This window comes from Anolis sagrei, chromosome Y, assembly GCF_037176765.1.
Source record: "Anolis sagrei isolate rAnoSag1 chromosome Y, rAnoSag1.mat, whole genome shotgun sequence".
NCBI classification, from domain to species: Eukaryota; Metazoa; Chordata; class Lepidosauria; order Squamata; family Dactyloidae; genus Anolis; species Anolis sagrei.
In genome coordinates this window covers 71,649,810-71,675,916 of record NC_090035.1, presented here as the reverse complement: position 1 = coordinate 71,675,916, position 26,107 = coordinate 71,649,810, and the positions used below count along the sequence as shown (strand labels likewise).

The window sequence follows — 26,107 nt, the reverse complement described above, 5'->3', positions numbered from 1 at the left end:
TGGCATATTATGTTCTAATTGTTTACCATCTTACCAGCATCAGATTTATAATTCCATAAGGTTGTCACTATACCATTTTACACTATTATTGTTATTATTTTTTATTTGAATGAAATGTATTCTATGTTTTCACTGTTTTGTAAAGCAAGCAGATAAAACTCATGTCCACACATGCCAAAGTTGGGCCTTGTCCACCTTCAAAGCAGGTCAAGGGTCCCTGTTTTGGACAGATAAGAAAGAATATTGTTTGAGAATGTGGCTGAGCCAGTGGATGGACATATTCTGATGAGAGGCATCTCTTCTAGCAAGCTTTTCCTATTCCATCCATTGCTGCCTGAGCTCAGCTGAACCAGCATATTTTGCTAAGAAGGGCTGATGTTCTGTATCGTATATACAGATTTTTAACCTAATTACAGAATTGTTCAGTAAAACAATGTAGTCTTAGTATAAAACCAAGTAATTTCTGGCAAGACACATTTAAAAGCAGGCAGCTGCATGGGATGAAAGAGGTCCGTGCAGCTGCCGATCCTGGTGCAAGAAAGATGATTTTGTCATCACCCTTCTGCTAGCAAGCAAAACAACAATCAGAAGCAAAGCCCTATACGAATTCCTCATAAATAATAATAATAATAATAATAATAATAATACTTTATTTGTACCCCGCTACCATCTCCCCAAGGGACTCTGTGGGGCTTACATGAGGCCGAGCCCACAATACATCAGCAAAAAACAACAACAGTAATACAAAACAATAAAATAAAACTCATAAACAGAAAATAAACAGTAAACATCAACAATAACACAACATTTAAGAAACCTATGTGAGGATGTGTTAGAACCTCCCTATGGCTGGGCCAAATGTAATAGTTAAAATTTTAAAAATAATGCTGAGCATGACCAGGTGAAATATAACTAGGATAGAATTTTTGGAGAAAAATGGGGCGTGGAGACAATCCTAGATAACTAATTTATTATTTATTTATTTATTTATTTATTTCGGTTAGGTCTACCCCGCCCTTCTCACCCCAGAGGGGGACTCAGGGCGGCTTACAAAGGCACAATTCGATGCCGGCATCAACATAACAGTAGAATAAAAACAATATAGCAGCAATTAAACAATTAACAATCAGTTTCTGCACTAATTAAGTGCATTTAGGGACATATTGCTGGGAGTTTCCTTATTCTGGGAAGGCACACTGGAACAACCACGTTTTCAGGCTCCTCCTAAAAACTGCCAGGGTTAGGACATGCCTGATGTCCTTGGGGAGTGAGTTCCAGAGTCGGGGGGCCACCATCGAGAAGGTCCTCTCCCTGGCCCCCACCAATCTCGCCTGCGATGGAGATGGGAGCGCAAGCAGGGCCTCTCCAGATGATCAAAGAGATCATGTGGGTTCGTACACAGAAATGCGGTCATGCAGGTAGGTGGGTCCCAAACCATTTAGGGCTTTGTAGGTAAGAACCTGCACCTTGAATTGGTACCGAAAAATGAACGGCAGCCAATGGAGCTCCTTAAAGTCTTTGTTTGCTGGCAGGGGGAAGCTAGAAACATTGTCCAGTTTCTGCCCTGATTGGCAAGTTAATGGATCTCATTGCATAATTCTCAAGGAGTGACTTGAGAAACTGCAAGTCGCTTCTGGTGTGAGAGAATTGGATGTTGTCCAGAGGATGTTGCCTGGATGTTTTGATGTTTTACCATCCTTGTGGAAGGATGGTAAAACATCATGGGGAGCTGGAGCTGATAGAGGGAGCTCATCCATGCTCTCCCCGGATTCGAGCCTGCAACCTTCAGTCGTGCCGGCACGAGGGTTTAACTCACTGCGCCACCAGGGGCTCCTAATGTAGTTGCATGAAGTAGTTGCTGGATGTAAAGGTGGCATCCAAATCTTTCCAAAACTTTCTGATAGGTCACCTTCTGAAAAGTAGCCTTTTTGATATTTAGCTTCAGTAATCACCTTACTTGTCACATCATTTTACCAGGAGTGGTGTCTATCGTAATCATTTTAGCCCTCAACTTCTCAAGGCAATAATAGGTCAATAGGAGTGAAGCCACAAGAGTAAGTGAAAAACACTGGTAAGCTATAGTGTCTGGTGGCTTCCGTTTGGCGTTGTAGGTTTTAATATGAACTTTGTGAGACATTTCTTTTGTGCTATTTTTCTATTGTTTGGCCAGTTTGTTCCTCTGCAACAGAGCCTACTTTTCCCCATGCTCCAAAAGTTCTGTTCTCCCAAATTTGGTAGTAAGGGACTGAGTTTAGATCTTGTCTGTGTGTGCATCTGTATGTCTATTACTTATTTGTTGATTCACAATGCTCCCATGAATTTCACAGGATTTTACTAGGCAAGCAATGCTCAGAGGTGGTTTTGCCATTGACTTCTTCTGATTATACATACTGGACCTAGTTTAGATTTTTTCCCTCATCCACATCCTAATCATGCCTGACCATACTTAGGTGAGCATGTATTTATATTAGGAGAATGTTTGTGACTAAGCCTTCGGGTGTCTTGTTTACTTGTAATGACCTTGTAAATTCCATTGGATTTCCTATTAACTTTCAAGATCAGACAGGATCTGGAGCCTTCAAGGTGTTTAAACCTGAGGCAGAAAAATCTTGTTTTTCTTCTAAATATAAGAGGCCAAGCTGACTTCTTTCAGTTGAAAAGAAGGTATATGTTTGTGTCAAGATTGGCATCTGGTTGAATGTTCACTTCAGCCTATTCACCATGGAGCTTGAATGGTTGCTGACCATCTCATTGAGCATTTGCCTGGTCCTCATCTCTGCATGGACGTGGAGGCACAAGAAGGGGAGATTTCCACCTGGGCCAATGCCCCTGCCCTTCTTTGGCAACCTGCTGCAACTGAACCTCAAGGATATTCCCAAGTCTTTCCTGGAGGTGAGTTTCGTCATCTCTGGCATGAGAAAAAGTGGGATTGGAGGGTCTGCATGTTTCGTTTCTGAGAGTTCCCATCCTTTTGCCATTTTGAATCTTAATAGAATGGCTTTACTATGAGAATACTTTGAGAAAAGTCCAGAGTTCAACCTGGCTAATGGATAACTTGGTTCTTCTGGAAAGCCCAGATGTTGGCTTGAAGGGAATTCTTTTCTCCCCCTTTCCTTATTTGCTGTGCAACATGTGGTATCCAAACATACATGCCTTCTGAAAGCAAATGGTCCATAAAAACTTTATGGTTCATCTCCACTGATGGCTCAGTCTTCCATTCATTTGTTCCAGCTTAATTTGTATGCAACACTGAATTCTGTCCTGGATCCTGTCCTATCAATGGACAAACCCAAATTCTACTATTATTAAGGAGAGGAGTGGGTAGTCTCAGAAAGTGTAACCCAAAAGGAGCAAAAAGAGGGCATTGCCCTTCTCCCCGTATGTATCCTACTTTGACAAAGAGAATTTTCCTTCAGTCCCCAGATGTTTAACATTACAGCAATTTAAAGCTTTGGCTGAGACACGGAAGATTTTCTATGTCTCCATTTTGAGACTACAGTAAGGTAAAGGTTTTCCCCTGGCAGTTTAGTCATGTCTGACTCTGGGGTTTGGTGCTCATCTCCATTTCTAAGCTGAAGAGCCGGTGTTGTCCATAGATACCTCCAAGGTCATATGGCAAGCATGACTTCATGGAGCACTGTTACCTTCTCACCAGAGCGGTACCTATTGATCTACTCACATTTGCATGTTTTCGAAGTGCTAGGTTGGCCAAAGCTGGTGCTAACAACAGGAGCTCACCCCACTCCCTGTATTCGAACTGGCAACCTTTTGGTCTGTGAGTTCAACAGCTCAATGGTTTAACCCACTGGACCACCAGGGGCTCCAAGACTACAGTATATCCTACATATTTGCAGGGATTATGGCGCTCATGAATCTGTGGTAAAGACAGATAATGTAACACTTTTTCAACTGGAGAGAAAACCTTTGTTGGAATCTCAAGGTCCTCCTGTGCAACTTCATGGTTAGCATCCACACACCTAGAGATTCCTTGAGACTATGTTAATCAAATCCATAAAAGTTGAACCTACAACTGTAAAAGGCTGACTATAAAGGAAAATGTCATTGTGGGGATTCTTCTTTGGAGTACAATGTTCTCATTCATTTTTTTCCCCTTCGGCCACTGGTTTTCTCCATCCATTTAGTCCACGTTGTGTGTGATTTATAGACATTTCTACTCATTTCACCCACACCTGTCATGTAGCATTTTTCTGTTGTGTTCCTTCTCTTGCAGCTGAGTCACAAATATGGCCCAGTATTCACATTGTACCTGGGCCCCCGAAGGGTTGTGGTTCTTTGTGGACTTGAGGCATTGAAGGAAGCTCTGGTGGACCATGGTGAACAGTTCTGCGGGAGGGGAAAGGTAGCTTCTGTTGAACGGACCTTCAAAGGTTTTGGTGAGTGTAATGGATCTAGTGCAATGGTTCTCAACCTATGGGTCACCAGGTGTTTTGGCCTACAACTCCCAGAAATCCCAGCCACTTAACCAGCTGTTAGGATTTCTGGGAGTTGAAGGCCAAAACATCTTGGGACCCATAGATTGAGAGCTGCTGATCTAGTGTTACTTCTTAATAAAGGCCAAGATCATATATTGTGTGGATACAAGCATCTGTCATCATTGCAAGATTCACTATTGTGCAAGGATAATCCCAGTCCTACAGGGCAGATAGAGGAAATTCCAGAGAAGTATTAGGCTGTGTTCTCAGAACCATATCAGGAATAAGAGCATCTGCCCAAATCTTCTCAGATCTTCTGGAAGTCTAATGGATGATATCATTGCACTGCAACTGAATTCGATGATCCACACATGTCCACTCATTCCACTATCATCATTTTCATCATCATTTATTTATATAGAGCCAGCACAGAAGATAATGCTAGTAATAGTGTGTCTCGGAAATGCTATCACAATAAGTCTTAGGAAGATCTTAGATGTTATGAGTGGAAAAAAAGAATAATGATCCCTATAGTGATGGAACATTATGACCAGAATAATTAGAAACTGTGGCCTGAACTTATAGGTAGAATGTGGCTATTGAATTAAATACTAAATGTTAGATAAACATATAGGTGAATTCATTGGTGCAGTGGCTCTGCACTAACTTGGACTAAAAATAAGGGGCTTTGTTGTAGAACTCAGTGAGAGGGCCACTGTCATATCTCTGCCAACATTGCTTTACTGTTCCATCTGGGGAGGAACTCTCCTATGGTGGGGGATAACTTTCACAGTGAACTCTACTAAATCTTCCTCCAGGAATTGCTTTGGCCAATGGGGAACGTTGGAAGAAGCTCCGTCACTTCTCTCTCGTCACATTGAAGAATTTTGGGATGGGAAAATGCTCCATTGAAGAGCGGATCCAAGAAGAAGCGCAGTACCTGCTGGAGAAATTCAGAAAATATGAAGGTTGTTGTTGACTCTGACTCTTTCCATTGAATGGAGAATATAATATTGACAACATTCCTAGCCAGGGTTAAGAAAAGATGGCAAACGATAATGATTCTTTCTTCTGTGCTTTTTCAGGTCTGCCCTTTGATCCCACCTTCCTTCTGTGCTGCACAACTTCCAACATTATTTGCTCCATTGTCTTTGGTAAACGTTTTGAGTATGAAGACAAGACCTTTATCTCCATGTTAAATCTGACAAACAAAATATTTCTTGAGTTAAGCAGCCCTTGGGCAAAGGTAAGAAGGCACAGCCGAAGGAAGGGACTATTCCATCCAAAAACCAAAGCAGAGTGACCGATAATGAGAAGATCTGCTTCTGTAGAGTATGATAAACACAATAGAGGTGTAAAGAATATTCACAACTATTATCATGCAAAAATGTGTAAGGCGCACTGGTGTGTATGTTACAAAACAAATTTGTACATTGGCACTCCCTAGCTCAGTGGTTCTCAACCTGTGGGTCCCCAGGTATTTTGTCCTATAACTCCCAGAAATCCCAGCCAGTTTACCAGCTGTTAGGATTTCTGGGAGTTGAAGGTGAAAACATCTGGGGAACCATAGGTTGAGAACCACTGCGAGTAGCTGGTATCCCAATATGTTTTGAGTCCAGCTTGAATAGGTGACATGCCACCTCATCACAGTGGGACAAATTGCTCCTTTGCAGCACTTTGGGGCCTGCCGAAAGCCATCACATGATGCAGAGCAGACTCCGTCCCATTTACCCTCTAAGCCAGGGGGCAGAATGCAGCCTTCCAAGGTCATTTACCCAGCCCTCACTCAAGGTCAACCTAAGTCTGAAACAACATGAAACACACAGCAACAACAACAATCCTATCTCATCAGCCAAAAGCAGGCCCAAACTTCCCACTGAAATACTAATAAGTTTATATTTGTTGAAATTGTTCTTCATTTAAATTATTGTATTGTTTTAAAGTGTTTTTTGCACTACAAATAAGATATGTGCAGTGTGTATAGGAATTCATTCATATTTTTTTTCAAATTATAACCCGGCCCTCCAATAGTATGGGGGACTGTGACCTAGCCTTCTGTTTAAAAAGTTTGAGGACCCCTGCTCTAAGCGCTCAGGAAGCTCTGCATTTTTGGGTCCTTTCTTCCATGTGATGGGGAAAAGGGCAATGCAGTAATAAGTGTTGCTTCCCTTTCCTCCATCTGATGGGGACAAGGTACCAACACACTTTGTCCCATTGTCCCCGTCTGATAGGGCAAGAAAGGAGGGTGTGTGGGGTGCCATGAGACACCCTGCATGCCTACCATTTTGTCAGCAACTGCTAGACATGTGTGAAGAGGTGCATAAACTCATAGAATCAAAGAACTTGAAGGCCAACAAGGGCCATCCAATTCAACCCTCAGCCAAGGAGAAACACACAATCAAAGCACTCCCATCAGATGGCTTTCCAACCTCTGATTAGAAACCTTCAGTGGATTCTGAGGCAGCATTCTCCACTGTCAAACAGTTGTAGCTATCAGGAGGTTCTTCCTAATGTTTAGATGGAATATCTGTAGCTTGAACGCATGGCTCAGTGTCCTAGACTTTAGAGCAGGCTTACCCCCTCCTCTATTGACATCCTTTTAAATATTTATACATGGCTCTCATGTCCCATCTCAGTCTTCTCTTTTTCAAGCTAAACATATCGATCTAGTTAAGGGCATGACTTCCAGAACTTTTACCATTTTGGCCCATCCCTGGACACATCAATATCCTTCTTGCTGGCCCCACCTGAAAAAGACCCTGAATTTATACAAAAATACTGTAGTCTTAATCTCACTCAATGTGGAGAAACCTTTTCAGGGTCTTGGTTCTTGTATGCCAGAACAAAACAAGTACGGAACTAACATCCTGAGGAGAAGGAAAGGAACTTTTTGTCTGAGGCTGTTGCTCATCTGATTTCTAGTTTATTATTGTCATATTATTATTTTTCCTTTTCAATACAAATTATTGTTTAAAAAGAAAATCTGTTTCTGCATGCAGGAACAAAACAAGCAAGATATTAACAACCAAGGGGACTGGGAAATGAACGTTTTTTGGAACTGTTGATAATCATTATTTTTTCTTGCATTTATTTATCAAAATGTGTGAGTATCATTCTTATATGCCTGACAGACAAAAAAAACCCAGTAACTGTTTTTCTTCATTCTAGCTGTATGATATGTATTCTGGCATCATGCAGTACTTTCCTGGGGGACACAACCGTCTCTACAACCTCCTGGATGAACTGAAAGCCTTCATTGCTGAGAGAATCAAAATCAATCAAGAGACCTTAGATCCCAAGAACCCAAGAGACTTTATTGATTGCTTCCTCATCGAGATGGAGAAGGTATTTTCTGACACTTAACAAAGAACTTTATCTGAGATCTAAAAACGTGGGAGAAAGAAAAGGCAAATGGAAATCCCCAAGTTTGATACAGATTTTCGGTGTACAATTGGCCTCCATACATTCAATTAATAAGTTTTCTTTGGGAATCTCTTGGTATTCTAGTGGAATTCTGCTGTAAGGTGACTATAGATGCATGCTTGAGGAGCTAGAGATTCCTAGAGAAACACCATTTTAAAAGGGTGTTTTAGAAGGTTTGTAGTTTTCCCACTTTCATAGGGGTCCTGCACGTCTAATCCTTGTGAGAGTGAAAGGCTCACTTATAGTTGGGGAGCAAGTTAGGGCAATAATTTTCAACCTTTGGCATCCAGGCAAAACCTCACAGTTATTACCTCATCATATGGGGCTAGAATCGGCAACATACACCATTCTACCCCCAGTCACCCATGGAGCAAGAATCAGCGGCATATGCCAATCTACCCCCAGTCACCTATGGAGCTCCCATCAGACGACGTTGTGCTGGCTCCGTGGGTGAAGGAAGGTGAAACCTGCATGCTGCTGCTACTGCAGCAACAAAGGAGGCTTCCCATGTTGTTGCCATAATCTATGAGGGGAAGCTGAGTGCTCCACGCATATTCATGCTTTCCCCCCATGGGATTGCCCTCCTGGAAATGTAGTCAATGCAAGGCATGGGTGCCAGATTCCAAAAGGCACAACTATACATAAGAGACCTCCAGCTACTATTGTGCAGCTAAGGAAAGGCATTGTGAAAGGAGGTACAGGATACCTTCTTGTACAACATTGTGTGTGTGTGTGTGTGTGTGTGTGTGTGTGTATGTGTGCGTGCATGCATGCATGCTCCTGGTAGGTCATCAACAGTATTCTAGCTTTGGACTTCCCAAGACAGATAAGATAAGATAAGATTGAAAGATAAGATAAGATTGGAAGATAAGATAAGATGAGATATAATAACCTCTGTCGTACATTTGCTAGTTTTAGATCACTTCTTCCTTTGTTCTCTCGAAGGAAAAGGGAAACCCTTCCACTGAATTCACAATGAACAACTTGGTCTTCACAGCTCTCAACTTGTTCACAGCTGGAACAGACACTATTAGCTCCACCCTAAAATATGCACTCCTCTTGCTGATGAAATACCCAGAAGTGGAAGGTAGGAAGGGCAATTCAAGGGCAATGCAAATTTAACTCAAACCAAACCCTGCCTGATTTCTGATGTTGCAATAATTGTTTAACATGCATTGAAATATGAAGCATTAATGCCAGCAACAGACCAGGACAAATGCACCGAGTCTATTGTTTTCTAAACTTTACCAACAGAAGAACTGATATCTTCAGATCCCATGTCCCAAGGCAAGTTTCCAATGATATAGTATGACACCCAGTCTGCATTTAATTTCTCTGACAGATTGCTTTCCAGGACATCCTTTTTTCAATATCTTTACAGAGAAAGTCCACCAAGAAATTGACAGTGTTGTTGGTTGCAATCGTGTCCCTGCTGTCAAGGATAGGATGAACATGCCCTACACCAATGCTGTCATCCATGAGACACAAAGGCTGATAGATATCTTTCCTGCAGGAGTGCCACACAAGGTTACTGCAGACACAGAGTTCCGGGGTTTCCTTCTTCCCAAGGTAGACACAAGTGGTTTGTATGAAGTGGGAGGGAGAGAAACAATGAGGATACTCATGTGACCATATATTTGAGATCTTCATCACCTCTTCACTAACAATTCAATTCTCTGTCTTATGTGTTTCCAGGACACTAATATAATTACCTTATTAGGTTCAGCTTTGCATGACCCTAAATATTTCAGTAACCCTGAGATATTCAACCCAGCACATTTCCTTGATGAAGAAGGACACTTCAAGAAGAATGATGCCTTTATGCCATTCTCTTCAGGTAGGACTCGTTGCCATGTTCTGTTTGTTTTTTACTACTTAATAGCATGACTCTGAAGTCTGATTACAAACTTCTATCAAAACCAAAAGCAGTTCAATAGAAGGTCCTTCCTTATAAATGGTGATTGAGATACAGTATTGTGGCCCTCGTGCCATTCTTGTGAATATGTAGTGTTATTAAAATGGAGTCATCATGGTTCTGTAACTCTCTGAGATCAGAGGTGACTCTCCCCCCCCCCCCCCCCAGGACTCTGTAAAAGATAGTTCAAGATCAGGGAATTCATAGTTTTGCCAAGGACATCAGGCTGGAATGATCCTATAATCCCCTATCTCTCCCCCATGTGGGAACCTAAGGCTTTTTACATGGCTCCATGGCCCCACATGGCAACGCCTCTGTGTCCCAATCTAGTATCTGACCAATTTGGCTATTTATTTATTTATTGGATTCCTTTTTCATGAATGAAACTCCTGTTTTATGACGGACTCCGACTTCTCAATGCTCCCATTGACTCCAGTAGGTTCCCCATGGACTCTTATGGACTTCTCTAGGATTTTATACACTTTCCCCAACCCTCATGAACTTTTATCAACTTTAAAGGACTTTTGGAACTCTCGGAGACCCTGTTGCCAAATCCCTTTGGATTTCCTCATGATTTTCACCAAACTTTATGGACTTTTGATGAACTTTAGAGGGAGGGAGGGCTGACATGGCTCCCCTTTGACTTTGCATGATCTATCCCTTATGAATTCCTTATATGTTCCACTTCCCCATATCATTATATGTGAGTGTGTCTGCATTTTGAAAAAATGAAGGAAAAAGCCACCTTCTCCATGAATCCAGCACCTCATGGCTCCAGGAAACTTTCCCAATTGCCTGAGCCACTTAATCCCTACACAAAGGACTCAACCAAAACTCATTTGCATGAACAATAAATAAATGGTTCTTATCTGATCAGACTTCGGAGGGCAAAAGGTAGACCATCTGAAAAAATAAGACCTATGGACATTTGGATGACTCAACACAAAGGGTATTTTCCTGTCTACGAAGAATTAGGATTTCACCACAGGCTTTCCCATTGTGTCAGCCCAACTGGTCAAAACCAGCCTCAAACTTCATCAATAGATTCCATACCCTGGAAGGAAGAAAACAAAGAATCTAGCCCCTGAACAAGACCAAGATGTTAATTCAAAAGATATCAACAATAATCTTGGCTCAGCTCGAGGGCTTAAGCTATTGCTGATCACTTGGACAAACATTCATCATTTTTAATCCTATCATTTTTTGCTTCTTTCATTGTTTCCCGCCTGGCCCGCCTCCTCCCTTCCCATTGGCTGAGAGGCCAAAGCGGGGCTAGTGCCCTGATTGGATGAGGCGCAGCTTTGCTAACCGCGCCTCCCAGCCAACTGATGACTCCAACCAATCAGCGAGAAGCTGGCAAGGGGGGTAGAAGCAGAAAATTTGAATTTGACAGCTCTGTATTTCCTATAAAAACTGTAATATTTCCCCTTGTGAGTTATGTCGACTCTTTGGGCAAATGATTGCGGTCGTCATCCGTTCCAATGAAATAAACAATTCGGTGTCTTCTTCTTCAACTTGGTGAGATTTATTGGGAAATTTAGGAAAAATCTTTCTAGGTGCTTTCTATCTCACCAGGTGCTCGGATCCTCTTTTACGGGTCTGGCCGGCCTCTGCCTTGGCAGGGCCCCCTAAATTCATGTTCAACATCACCTCCATTATGAATCCTTGATTGATGTACAAAATCACAGTCTTGATCCATAGCTGTTGATGTTTTCCAGTTCATGCTGTACCATTTTACAGACATGTTAGCTTTTATCTGATTTTTACTAAAAGGGAGTAGTTATGGTCCACGTTCCCTTCATTACGGTCAATGGCCAGCTCAGTTATGGTTCTGTAACTCTAGATTCTGAATCCAGAATTATGATCTTCTTGACCAATCACTGTTGATGTCTTCCTACTCATACTGTACAACAGGTACCATGCTCTCTCGCCATTTTCCTGACCTGATGGCAATTGTCTGATTTTTTTGTTCTGTCCTTAGGAAAACGTGCCTGTGTAGGAGAATCTATAGCCCGCATGGAGCTCTTCTTGTATTTCACCACCATCTTGCAAAGCTTCTCATTGAAATCCTCTCTGGCCCCAAAGGATATTGACGTCTCTCCCCAACTAAATGGCTTTTTAAACATTCCTCCAATCTTTCAGCTGAGTTTGATGCCACGCTAATCTTGCCTTTTCCCATCTTGAGGATCAGGACATGAAGAGTCTATTAACATTATTTCTAGTACATAACACATTGTGCAATTGTTTGGGTGATGATGTCGAATAAAACGTATTTTATCGTATACACAGTCTGCATTTGACATTGTTCTAGCCATGTGTATGCCCCTGCATAGAAAGATTAAAAACGGTTAAGACAGTGGTTCTCAGCCTTCCCAATGTTGCAGCCTCTTAATACAGTTCTTCGTATTCTGGTGACCCCCAACCATCAAATTATTTTTGTTGCTACTTCATAACTGTAATCTTGCTATTGTCATGAATCATAATGCATGGATGTATTTTCATTCACTGGACCAAATTTGGCACAAATCCCCAATATGCCCAAAATTGAATACTGGTGGTGTTTTTTTTTGGGGGGGGGGGGGGATTGATTTTGTCAATTGGAAGTTGTAGTTGCTGGGATTTATAGTTCACCTACAAACATACAGCATTCTGAACTCCATCAACGATGGAATTGAACCAAACTTGGCACACAGAACTCCCATGGCCAACAGAAAACACTGGAAGGGTTTGGTGGGCATTGGCCTTTTAGCTCTAGATCATCAGCTCCAGCTCCCCATGCGGGGACATGAGAGAAGCCTCCCACAAGGATGGTAAAGCATAAAAAAACATCCAGGCGTCTCCTGGGCAACATCCTTGCAGACAGCCAATTCCCTCACAGCAGAAGCGATTTGCATAGAATCATAGAATCATAGAGTTGGAAGAGACCTCATGGGCCATCCAATCCAACCCCCTGCCAAGAAGCAGGAAAATTGCATTCAAAGAACCCCTCTCATATGGTCATCTAGCCTCTGCTTAAAATCCTCCAAAGAAGTAGCCTCTACCACACTCCGGGGCAGAGAGTTCCACAGCTGAACAGCTCTCACAGTCAGGAAGTTCTTCCTAATGATCTAATGGAATCTCTTTTCTTGTAGTTAGAAGTCATTGTTCTGGTGCCACAGCATAGAATCATAGAATCATAAAGTTGGAAGATACCTCGTGGGCCATGCAGTCCAACCCCCTGCCAAGAAGTAGGAAAATTGCATTCAAATCACCCCCAACAGATGGCCATCCAGCCTCTGCTTAAAAGCCACCAAAGAAGGGGCCTCTCTAACAAGGTCTGACCATGGTTAGGTAGTATGTGTTTGTATGAGGGGTGTGTATTTGTGTAATTGCAGGGAGGGAGGGAGCAAAAAACACAGAAGGTGAGTGGGAAAGAGAGGAGGAATTTGGTAAAGAAAGATAATACTGCAGCAAAGAAGGTTAAGAAAGAATGTGGAGCAGCAGAGAGAAAGAGAAGCCCTGAAGGAACATCAAGAGAGAGAGAGGCAAGGAAAAGGCTAAGAGCGAATGGTGGGCAAGGAGAGGTGGGGCCCAGGATCCAGCCAGTCAGAGCCCCCATCTCTTTGGCAACACTCCGAGGAAGTTCCCATCCCTTTCTTCACTTCCTTTCCTGCCTCTTCAGGCTCTCTTTGTTTCTATGTCTCCGACTCTCTCTTCCGCCCATCGCAGCTGAGTTGGCTGCAGGGTGAGGCTGTGGCACCAGAGTTTGAGCTGGCCATCTCACCTCTTTCCCTGCACAAGTGAAAAATACAAGAGAACATATAAGGTCAGTAAGGGAACCAGAGGATCCAAATATTGTAAAGAAAGAGACCAAGTTCAGAACTTGGTTTCTGTGTCCATGTGCATGTGTGTGCCTTTAAGTCGCCTATGGCACTTTGATGAATTTCACAGGGTTTGCTTAGACCAGGAAAAATCAGGGGAGGTTTTACCATTGAATACAACCTCCCACATCTAGATTTTTTTTTATTTTTCCTTCCAAATAAGGAAGTATTTGGATAGTATGTTTTTTGTCATAGGTGTGTATGTGTGAACGAGAGAAAGACTGGAACTTCAAGTCTTCTGTTGACTTACAGCAGTGTTTCTCAACCTTCCTAATGCTGTGACCCCTTAATACAGTTCCTCATGTTGTGGTGACCCCCCAACCATAAAATTATTTTCATTGCTACTTCATAACTGTAATTTTGCTACTGTTATGAATCGCTATGTAAATATCTGATATGCAGGATGTATTTTCATTCACTGGACCAAATTTGGCACAAATGCCCAATATGCCCAAAACCAAATACTGGTGGTGTGGGTGGGGTGAGGGGGGGGAGTTGATTTTATCATTTGGGAGTTGTCGTTGCTGGGATTTATAGTTCACCTACAGCCAAAGAGCATTCTTAACTCCACCAACAATGAAATTGAACCAAACTTGGCACATAGAACTCCCAAGACCAACAGAAAATACTGGAAAGGTTTGGTGGGCATTGACCTTGAGTTGTGGAGTTGTAGTTCACTTACAACCAGAGAGCACTTGGAGTCAAACAATGATAGATCTGGACCAAACTTGGCACGAATACTCAATATGCCCAAATGTGAACACTGGTGGAGTTTGGGGAAAATAGACCTTGACATTTGGGAATTGTAGTTACTGGGATTTATAGGTCACCTACAATCAAAGAGAATTCTGAACCCCACCAACAATAGAATTGGCCCAAATGTCCCACTGATGCCCATGCCTTGAAGGGACTCGCTGATGCTAGCCTCCGTCCAGCTTCACATGCTCTCCCTTGCCCCGTGCATGCACATCTCACGGCCATGCGTGAAGCACACCAGCTCTCCCCTCCCCACCTAGAGTTTCAAAAACAGCCCTCCCCAGGCTGGCCAATCACAGCAGAGGAGGGCTTTTGGTAGGAGGATTCGCCGTATGTTAGCGGAAGAGGACAGCTGGAGAGGTCTTCAGCCCTCTCTGACAAAGGGGTTCCTAAAAACATCAGAAATATATGTTTTCTGATGGTCTTTGGCAACCCCTCTGAAATCCTGTTGCGACCCCTCAGGGGTCCTGACCCCCAGGTTGAGAAACACTGACTCCATGAATTCCATAGGATTTTCTATTACCTTTCAAGTACAGACAGGATCTGAAGCCTTCAGGGTGTTTAAACCTTAGGCAGAAAAAAATCCTTTGATTCTGAAAACCCTTATTTTAAACTTTAAAAAGAGCCTATTCCAGCCACCCTAAAGGTAAACATGCCAAAAAACTAGTTTTTATCATACATAAGAGGTCAAGCTGACTGGTTTCAGTTGTAAGGAGACTACATGTGTGCGTGTATCAAAACAGGTCTCTAGTTGAATGACCAACCCATTCACTATGGAGCTCGAAGGGGTGCTGACCATCATGTTGGGCATTTGCCTGGTCCTTGTTGCTGCATGGAAGTGGAAGCACAAAGAGGGGAGGTTTCCACCTGGGCCAATGCCTCTTCCCTTCTTCGGCAACTTACTGCAACTGAACCCCAAGGATCCTCTCAAATCCCTCCTAGTGGTGAGTTGTGATTTCTATTATGAGAGAAAATGGGATTGGAGGGGTCTGCATGCTCAGTTTCCGAGAGTTCCCATCTGTCAATATGCATCTTGATAGTATGGCTTCACTTTGAGAAAAGTCCTGGGTCCACCTGGTCCAGCATCTCATGGACAACTGGGTTCATCTGGGAAGTTCAAAACTATGGCTTGAAAGCAATTCTTCTCTCCCCCTTTTCTTATTTGTTCCACAGCACGTAGCATCCAAAAGTACATTCATTCTGTATGCAGATAGTTTCATCCTGTACTTAGACCCCTGGTAGTCATACCCTGTACTTACACAATGGAGCCTTCTCCATTGTGGCCCCTCAGCTTTCGAACTTACTACCCAATGAGATTAGGCAAACCCCCACCCTGGCAGCCTTTAAGAAAGGCCTGAATACCTGGCTCTTTAAACCCCTCTGCCGGCAGGACTGAAGACCGACAGGTCGCAGGTTCGAATCTGGGGAGAGGCAGATGAGCTCCCTCAATCGGCTCCAGCTCTCCATGCGGGGACATGAAAGAGGCCTCCCACAAGGACGGTAAAACTTCAAAACATCCTGGTGTCTCCTGGGCAACGTCTTTGCAGACAGCCGATTCTCTCACACCAGAAGTGACTTGCAGTTTCTCAAGTCGCTCCTGACACAACAAAAAAAAAAACAACCTGGCTCTTTGTGCCTTTGACAAATGAACACATACCCCCATATCTTGTCTGCCACAAAGAGCTATCCTCATGATACACTTTCTCTTGTCCTTTAGTGAAGGTCAACCACATTGTTCATCCCTTCTGAGTTCTCCCTCAGACACATAGTACTCCGTTTACTTATCTCACCCAGGGTTTTACTGATTTTATTCTGATCATTTGGCCCACCCACTGTGCATTTATTCCTCCACCATGTTATTTGCATTTGCTTATTGTATACTCTGTTATTTTATGTATTTTATTTTGATGTTATTATTGCTTGCTTGCATTTTATTTTGCTGTATTGTAACTTTGGGCTTGGCCTCATGTTAGCCACCCCATGTCCCCTTCAGGGAGATAGTGGGGGGGGGGGGGGTATAAATAAAGTTATTATTATTATTATTATTATTATTATTATTATTTGAAACACAAGATGAGTCCACAGCAAACAAGATTACTCTGCTGGCTGTTGTATTGGATCACACGTCGGACACTTCCCAAGTGTCTAAGACTATATGATGTATCGGTGAATAATGTGTGCAGATCCCAGTAGGGTGGCCTTTTGCAGCTGGCAGATGATAATTTTGTCATCACCAATTGTGTTTAAGTGCAGGCCAAGGTCTTTAGGCACTGCACCCAGTGTGCCGATCACCACTAGGACCACCTTGACTGGCTTGTGCCAGAGTCTTTGCAGTTCAATCTTTAAATCCTCATATCATGTCAGCTTTTCCAGTTATTTCCCTTCAATCCTGCTGTCACCTGGGACTGCAACATCGACAATCCATACTTTGTTTTTTAACACGATTGTGAGGTCAGGACTCTGTCAGTCTGAATTCAGAAGTCCCAGAAGTGTTTGGCGTTTTCATTCTTTGTAACTCCTTCCGGCGTGTGATCCCACCAGTTCTTTCTCACAGACAGATAGTATTTGTGGCACAAGTTCCAATGAATCATCTGGGCAATGGTGTTGTGCCTCTGCTTGTAGTCTGTCTGCACGATCTTCTTGCAGCAGCTGAGGTTGTGATCTATTGTGTCATCTGCTTCCTTGCAGAGTCTACATTTGGGCTCTGTCATCGACTTTTCAATTCTGGCTTGATGGCATTGGTTCTAATGGCTTGTTCTTGGGCTTCCAGAATCAGGCCCTCCGTCTCCTTTTTCAAAGTTTTATTTGTGAGCCACAGCCATGTTTTTCTTTGTCAATTTGGCTCTCAATTTTTCCAGGAACTGTCCATGGAGAGCCTTCTTTTGCCAGTTTTTTCTTATTATTATTATTATTATTATTTTCTCCATCCATTTAGTCCATGCTGTATATGAATTGTATGATTTTCTGCTTATCTCTGCTCCATCTGACACTTATCATTTTATGTTGTCCTCCTTTCCTTGCAGCTGAGGGACAAATACGGCCCATTATACACATTGTACCTGGGGCCCCGCCGGGTTGTGGTTCTTTGTGGGCTTGAGATACTGAAGGAAGCACTGGTGGACCATGGTGAACAGTTCTCTGGCAGGGGAGAGATGGTTATCATTGACCAGTCCTTCAGAGGTTTTGGTGAGTGGACTGGATCTAGTGTGGCTTCCCAATAAAGGCTAAGATCCCCCATTGTAACAGGAAACAGGTACATTGTAACAGGAAACAGGTACCTGTTACTACTCCAGGATTCACCATAGTGTTGTGACAATCCCCTTTCCAATAAGATGGAAAGAGGGAAAGGCAATATCAGAGGAACATCTGACTATGTTTCCAGAACCATGTGAAGACCAAGAACACCTTCTACTCGAATCTGCTGGGATCTTCTCGAAGTGTAATGGTATCATTGGCCTGCAACTGGCTTATATGATCCATACATATGTATGCTAGCTATGGAGTGGCTGGGGAATGCTCTCAAAGTGAGTCTTTGAGGGGGGGTGGCTTTGGAGTTATAAAGGGAGGAAATGAATAATTACAAAAAAAAATTGGTTTGTCCCAACTAGAATAGCTCAATTGGAACAAATGTTGGATCAACACAGAGCTGCATCCCATTAATGCAGATTCTCTACATTAATTGGGATTAAACAATTAGGAGCTTTGTTGTAGGGATTCAGTGAGAGGGTCACTAACACATCTTGGTCAACACTGCTTTGTGTTTCCACTTGGGGATGAGCTTGTTTTTGGCGCAGGAGAGTAACCTTTGACAGTGAACTTCAATAACTCTACATAATAATGGAAACAGCTATATGACTGTATAATTAATGTTATTGTTTTTAACCTATTGTGTATTTATGGTTTTATATTGTTGTTATATTGTGATATTTGCGGCATAGAATTGTTGCCAGTGGTAGCTGCTCTGAGTCTCCTCTCGAGGGTTGAGAAGGGCAGGGTAGAAATGTTGTGAATAAATACTTAAAAAAATAAATATCTCCAGGAATTGCTTTCTCCAATGGGGAGCGCTGGAAGAAATTGCGACACTTCTCTCTCAGCACGTTGAAGAATTTTGGGATGGGGAAATGCTCCATTGAAGAACGAATCCAGGATGAAGCACAGTACCTGCTGGAGAAATTCAGAAAAACTCAAGGTTGGTGTCAGCTTGATGAGCTCTTTCCATTCAGCTGAGGAAATAATATTGATGGCTTTTCCAACCAGAATGTAGCAAGGATGAAAATCAATAATGACTCTTCCTTTTGTACTTTTTCAGGTCTGCCCTTTGACCCCACCTTCCTTCTAAGCTGCACAGCTTCCAATATTATTTGCTTCATTGTCTTTGGCAGGCGTTTTGAGTATGACGACAAGACCTTTCTCTACCTGTTGGATGTAATAAACAAAGCCTTTTGTGAGATGAGTACCCCTTGGGCACAGGTAAGAAGGCCCAGCTTAAAGAAAGAACTATTCCTTTGAAATACTGCAGCAAAGTGTCCAATTCTGTGGAGCTCTCCTCCTGCAAAAGATGATAAACAAAATAGGGATGAAAAGAATATTCACAAATATTCTCATACATAATTTATTTATCATATCAGGAGCAGACCAAAGAGTTGCATTGCATTTTTTAACAAGCAAACAAGCAAACAAAACACAAAGTTTGCAAGCTTGGTAGTTGATTAAATGTCCTTTGACCAGTAGCTGGCCACTTGGAGTACCTCTGGTGTTGCTGCAAGAAGGTTCTTCATTGTGCATGTGGCAGGGCTCAGGGTGCATTGCAGCAGGTGATCTGTAGTTTGTAGTTTGCTCTTCTCCACACTCGCATGTCATGGATTCCACTTTGCAGAATCATACATAATGAGACCAGATATCTGATTGATAACACCACTTAGGAAAATAGTCATTTGATGAGGCTTTTGACAAAATAAATAGAATAAAATATGCTTTTTGTGCATTAAAGCTTTTTTCATGTCAAGAGAGACTTAAGAGATTGCAAGTTGCTTCTGGTGTGAGAGAATTGGCTGTCTGCAAGGACGTTGCCCACGGGACATTGCCCGGATTTTTTTGATGTTTCACCTGCATCAATGGCAAGCATCCTTAGAGGTAGTGAGGTCTGTTGGAACTAGGAAAATTGGTTTATATACCTGTGGAATAACCAGGGTGGGCCAAAGAGCTAGGTGTGAATGTTTCAACTGCCTGTTAGAGCTAGGTGTGAATGTTTCAACTGACCACCTTGATTAGCATTTGATGGCCCACCACCAGACCCACCAAGAAAATCCAACAAATGCTACGTTCAGCAAAGGATAAGAGGGATCCTCTCACTTCTGCAGGAGTCTACCATGTACCATGCAGCTGTGGACAAGTCTACATAGGGACCACCAAACGCAGCATTACCCAAACACGAATCAAGGAACATGAAAGGCACTGTAGACTACTTCAACTAGAGAAGTCAGCCATAGTAGAGCACCTGATGAACCAACCTGCATACAGCATATTATTTGAGAACACAGAAATGCTGGACCACTCTCACAACCACCATGTCAGACTACACAGAGAAGCCATTGAAATCCACAAGCATGTGGACAATTTCAACAGAAAGGAGGAAACCATGAAAATGAACAAAATCTGGCTACCAGTATTAAAAACTCTAAAATTACAACAGCAAAACAACAGAGGAAAAAAACAAGGACATCCAATCATCTCTCAACAAAAGATGCCAGGCCATCAAATGCTAATCAAGGTGGTCAGTTGAAACATTCACACCTAGCTCCAACAGACAAGAGTTCTTTGTCCCACCCTGGTCATTCCACAGATATATAAACCAATTTTCCTAGTTCCAACAGACCTCACTACCTCTGAGGATGCTTACCATAGATGCAGGCAAAACGTCAGGAGAGAATGCCTCTAGAACATGGCCATATAACCCAAAAAAACCTACAACAACCCCGTGATTCTGGCCATGAAAGCCTTCAACGAGAAAAAGAATATTTGTTTTTGCATGCAGAAACAAAACAAGCAAATGATTAACAGCTAAGGGGATTGAGAAATGAACTATTTTTGGGGTCTATGGTTAATCTTTATTCTTTCCTGCACTTATTTATCTAAGTGTTTAAATATCATTCGTATATGCCCGATGGACAAAAAGAACCGTAACTGTTGATCTTCATTCTAGCTGTATGATATGTATTCTGGCATCATGAAGTACTTTCCCGGGGGACACAACCGTTTCTCCAGCCTCCTGGAGGAATTGAACGCCTTCATTGCTGAGAGAATCAAAATCAATCAAGAAACCTTAGATCCGAAGAACCCAAGAGATTTTATTGATTGCTTCCTCATTGAGATGGAGAAGGTATTTTTCATCACTCAAGGAAGAAGGATTCAGGGCTTCTTTGAGTTCCGGAAACTGGGGAGAATGATGAAAAGGAAAGTGGAAAATCCCCAATTGATACAAATTGTACAACCTTGCTCCTCCACAGATTTGATCAGTCTATTCCCTCTAGAAATTTCTAGATCAGTGTTTTTTAACCTGGGGGTCGAGACCCCTGGGGGGCGCAAGGGGGTTTCAGAGGGGTCACCAAAAACCATCAGAAAACACATATTTCTGATTGTCTTACGGACCCCTTTGGCAGAGAAAGCTGAAGATCTCTCCGCCTGTCCTTGTCTTCCTTTTTGGAAACAGACAGTGTATCATCCCACCAAAAGCCCTCCTCCTGCTGTGATTGGAGGTGAACTATAAATCCCAGCAACTACAACTCCCAAAAGTCAAGGTCTGTTTTCCCCAAACTCCACCAGTGTTCATTTGGGTATATTGAGTATTTGTGCCAAGTTTGGTCCAGATCCATCATTGTTTGAGTCCACAGTGCTCTCTGGATGTAGGTGAACTACAACTCCAAAACCCAAAGTCAATTCTCACTACACTCTTCCAGTGTTTTCTGTTGGTCATGGGAGTTCTTTGTGCCAAGTTTGGTTCAATTCCATCATTGGTGGAGTTCAGAATGCTATTTGATTGTAGGTTAACTATAAATACCAGCAACTACAACTCCCAAATGACAAAATCAATCTCCCCTCCCTCACCAACACCATCAGTATTCAGTTTTGGGCATATTGGGCATTTGTGCCAAATTTGGTCCAGTGAATGAAAATACATCCTGCATATCAGATATTTACATTACGGTTCATAACAGTAGCAAAATTACAGTTATGAAGTAGCAATGAAAATAATATTGAGATTGGGGGTCACCACAACATGAGGAACCGTATTAAGGGTCGTGGCATTAGGAAGGTTGAGAAACGCTGCCCTAGATCTTCCAGTACAACTCTGTTATCAATTTCCAGTGGAAGTTGACCATAGAGTAATACTGGAGAACCTTAAGAGTCCAAGAGAAAACACTTCTCTTTGTAAGTGGAACCTAACCGTAGAGTTGTACTGGATGACCTAAAGATTCCTAAAGAGGCGTTCTTTCCATTTTTAAAGTATTTTTCTACTTTTGGCAAGAGTTCTGAATCCTTAACTCCAAAGAAAATGGAAGGCTCACTATATCCTTTGTATAGAGACTTGATTTGAAGACTCATTTAGGGCAGTGGTTCTCAACCTTCCAACCTCCAGATCTTTTAGATTTCATATCCCAGATAAGATAGTTATGTCTCCAACCATAATAAAATCCTCTGCTATGCATTCACTAATTGAACATCAATTCTTTGTTCCTTTCAAGGAAAAGGGAGACCCTTCCACAGAATTCACAATGAATAATTTGATCATCACAGTTCTCAACTTGTTCTTTGCTGGGACAGAAACTATCAGCAGTAGCCTGAGATACTTTCTCCTCCTGATGCTGAAATACCCAGAAGTGGAAGGTATGAAGGTGGCCAAATGCAAGGGCTCACAGCTAATAGGTTCCTTAAAAAAAAAAGACAACAAACAAACCATGTCTTTGTTGGGCGAGTGGGCTTATTAACAAAAGACCTTTCTCATAAATGTACAGCACAGTAATTTATCAACAGCAGCGTGAACCAGCACCAGTAGCCAAAAGTGATTAAAAAAAGAACAAAAACACACAGACCAATGTTATCTCTTCCATAGGAGGCCTTTCTTTATAGACAAATAATATGGTTGCACTATTTATGAAAACAAAGTTTCCATAACATGAAGAAAGTTCTTTATACTTCCTTCTTTGCTTCCACGCTTGGCTTCTTTCTCATGCAGATCGACAGCTTCACTCTCACCCCAAAGTTACACAGGAGCTTCACACAGTAGCTTTTCACACAGCTGCCTTCACACACGATGGCCTTCAATCTGGGGCTTCTTCTCACCGAAGCTTCTCACACCAGGCCTTCTCATACTGAAGCCTACTATTTATTTATTTATTATTTATACCCCGCCCTTCTCCCCCCGAAGGGAGACTCAGGGCGGCCTAACAAAAGCATCATACAATGCTAGCATCATAAAAACAACCACAGTACAATCAAAATATTAGAAATTAAAACAACAATTCAAACAATTAATTAAGACACACCCATTAAAATCGAAATCCAAAAACCAGTCCGAGTCAATTCATTGCCATAAGTTGTGTGACCTTCTTCCACTTGCTGCTCACTGATCAAACGCTTGGTCCCATAACCAGGTCTTGATTTTCCTTCTAAAGGACAAGAGGGAGGTGGCCAATCTGATATCTCTAGGGAGGGCTTTCCATAGGCAGGAGGCCACTGCAGAGAAGGCCCTGTCTCTCGTCCCCATCAACCGTGTTTGCGATAGTAGTGGGATCGAGAGCAGGCCCTCTCCTGAAGATCTTAAACTTCATGATGGTTTGTGGCAGGAGATACGTTTGGATAGGTAGTCTGGACCTATTAACACTGAAGCCTTATTAACACTGCAGCCTACCTTACACTCAGGCCTTTCTCCCAATGAGGTAAACTAACACTGAGGCCTACTCATACTGAAGCCTACTAACACACTGTGACCGTTCTTCCACAGAGATCTCTCACAATACTGTATAATAATCTGTATATATTATACAGTTTTGTATCAGAGACACACTAACCACCATTTCTAGATGCACCACAAATGACTGGATACAAACTAAATGAAAAGGATGGTATAGAGTCAACAATAAGGGTAGTGAAATTATTTTGTACAGTCAGCTAAGAACATGGTCACAAAACCATCAAAAGGGAAGAAACTGTGTCAAAATGAAGTTCAAGCTATCTATTTCGACAAGTCAAAACAGTCAGTTGAAGAAAAGCGGGTCATTGGAAAAAAAATAAAAACGAGGAACACCCATATAGGGTAGTTTTCTGTGTTCCTATGAACTGGGGGGAAAAATATCCAGGCAGGTGAGCTTTGCATCAGCCTTTGTTCTTGTATCTTCAGATTCCACATCCCAAGGCAAATTTCCAGTGATATAATGCCATTCCCTGGCTTGCACATCACCTCTTCCACTGGTTGCTCTCTGGGGCATATTTTCTCTAAATTTTTACAGAGAAGGTCCACCAAGAAATTGACTGTATTATTGGTCGCAATCGTGTCCCTGCTGTCAAGGACAGAGTGAACATGCCCTACACGAATGCTGTCATCCATGAGATCCAAAGGCTGGTAGATATCCTCCCTGTAGGATTGCCGCACAAGATAACTGAAGACACCGAGTTCCGGGATTACCTTCTTCCCAAGGTAGGTGTGTGTGGTTGTACGAAGTGGAATGGATGAAGGCAATGGGAATACATGTCTGGGATCTTCATCACCTTCCTTCATCAGCCATTGATTGACAATTTTCTTCTATTTTTTTCAGGGCACTAACATCATTACCTTACTAGGCTCAGCTTTGCATGACCCCCAATATTTCAGTGACCCTGAAATATTCAACCCTGAGCACTTCTTAGATGAAGAAGGACGCTTTAAGAAGATTGATGCCTTTGTGCCATTCTCCTTAGGTAGGACTTTGTTGCCCTGTTCCGTTTGCTTTTAAGGTAGGTTGGAGGAGAGGCATGTATTATTGTGGCAATAATGCCATGCTCTTGAATGTGCAGATATAGTTCTGTAAGTCTTGCTGGGAATATTTAATTGCCACACAGAATACAACACGGATCAAGCTTTGTAGCCATTTTCCCAACCTGCAGGCCTTTGACTGACTTTTGTTCTGTCTCCAGGGAAACGTGCCTGCGTAGGAGAATCGATGGCCCGCATGGAGCTCTTCTTATATTTCACGTCCATCCTGCAAAACTTCTCAGTGAAATCCTCTCTGGATCCAAAAGACATTGACATCTCTCCCCAACTAAGTGGCTTTGCAAGAATCCCTCCTGTCTACCAGCTGTGTTTGGTGCCTCGCTAATTTTGCTAATCTAATTTTCCATCTTTTCTAGTAGCGCGCAGACACAACATTTTTCTTGAGAACTGTTCACACACTTCTGGCATTGTTTTAAGCATTAAAAAACCTCTGGATCATGCCATATCTTGTTCTGTTGGTGGCTAATCACTATAGTAAATGGAATTGTGAACTCAATTGATCTACTAGGCATGGGCCATTCAGATGGTCTCTGTGTTGGAGTGTGGCCTTTTAAACAGAGACTGGATAGCCATTTATCAGGACTGGTTGGATTGTGTCTTCCTGCACTGCACATGGGGGTTGGACTGCTTGGATTGGGGGCTCTTCCAGCTCTACAATTCCCTGGTTCTAATTCTTTAGGTGAATTTTTTCACAATAATCTGTCCAAAGCACCAATTCACATTAAAATCGATGACTATCAATTAAATGACTTTTTAAAAAATACTTGGAATGAACTTTTGCTTAAAGGAACTTTAAGAATGGAGGATGTGCCGATCACCACTGGGACTACCTTGACTGGTTTGTGCCAGAGTCTTTGCAGTTCAATCTTTTGCAGCTGACAGGTGGTCATCTTGTCAGTGCTGATTGTGTTTAAGTGCAGGACTGACAGATCCATGAAGGCAGATCTGGCCAGGGTGGTCCATGCCTTAGTCACCTCCAGATTGGACTACTGTAATGCACTCTACATGGGGCTGCCCTTGAAAATGGCCCAGAAATTTCAATTGGTTCAACGGGCAGCGGACAGATTGTTAACTGGTGCTCCTTTCAGGGAGCAGTCAACCCTCCTGTTTAAGGAGCTCCATTGGCTGCCATTCATTTTCCAGTCCCAATTCAAGGTGCAGGTTCTTACCTACAAAGCCCTAAATGGTTTGGGACCCGCCTACCTGCGTGACCGCATTTCTGTGTACGAACCCACACGATCTCTTCGATCATCTGGAGAGGCCCTGCTCACGCTTCCACCTCCATCGCAAGCGCAATTGGTGAGGACGAGGGAGAGGGCTTTCTCGGTGGTGGCCCCTCGACTCTGGAATTCACTCCCCAAGTACATCAGGCATGCCCCAACTCTGGCAGTCTTTAGGAGGAGCCTGAAAATGTGGTTGTTCCAGTGTGCCTTCCCAGAATAAGGAAACTCCAAGCAATATGTCCCTAAATGCACTTTATCTAGGATTGTCTGCACGTCCTATTCCTCTCAGAAAATTCTATCCTAGTTATATTTTACCTGATCATGCTCAGCATTATTTTAAAAATTTTAATTACTACATCTGGCCCAGCCATAGGTTTTTAAACGTTGTTGTGTTATTGTTAATGTTTACTGCTTATTTTCTGTTTATGAGTATTATTTATTGTTTTGTATTACTGTTGTTATTGTTTTTA

The 26,107-nt window shown here is 42.5% G+C and overlaps 2 protein-coding genes across 2 annotated transcripts; both read left to right on the top strand.

Moving 5' to 3' along the window:
• Positions 1 to 2,715: 2,715 nt before the first annotated feature.
• LOC132780805 (cytochrome P450 2G1-like) lies at positions 2,716 to 11,934 on the top strand. The gene is made up of 9 exons (XM_060784597.2): positions 2,716 to 2,892; positions 4,232 to 4,394; positions 5,252 to 5,401; positions 5,519 to 5,679; positions 7,602 to 7,778; positions 8,802 to 8,943; positions 9,238 to 9,425; positions 9,552 to 9,693; positions 11,753 to 11,934. The coding sequence occupies exons 1-9, from the start codon at positions 2,722 to 2,724 to the stop codon at positions 11,932 to 11,934; spliced, it is 1,476 nt and encodes a 491-aa protein (XP_060640580.2). The 5' UTR covers positions 2,716 to 2,721.
• A 3,204-nt stretch (positions 11,935 to 15,138) lies between these two features.
• Positions 15,139 to 24,910, top strand: LOC137095723 (cytochrome P450 2G1-like). Its single transcript, XM_067462530.1, has 9 exons — positions 15,139 to 15,331; positions 17,411 to 17,573; positions 18,427 to 18,576; positions 18,697 to 18,857; positions 20,590 to 20,766; positions 22,130 to 22,271; positions 23,894 to 24,081; positions 24,200 to 24,341; positions 24,558 to 24,910. Exons 1-9 carry the CDS (start codon positions 15,143 to 15,145, stop codon positions 24,737 to 24,739), a joined length of 1,494 nt encoding a protein of 497 aa, XP_067318631.1. The 5' UTR covers positions 15,139 to 15,142; the 3' UTR covers positions 24,740 to 24,910.
• The last annotated feature ends 1,197 nt before the right edge of the window (positions 24,911 to 26,107 follow it).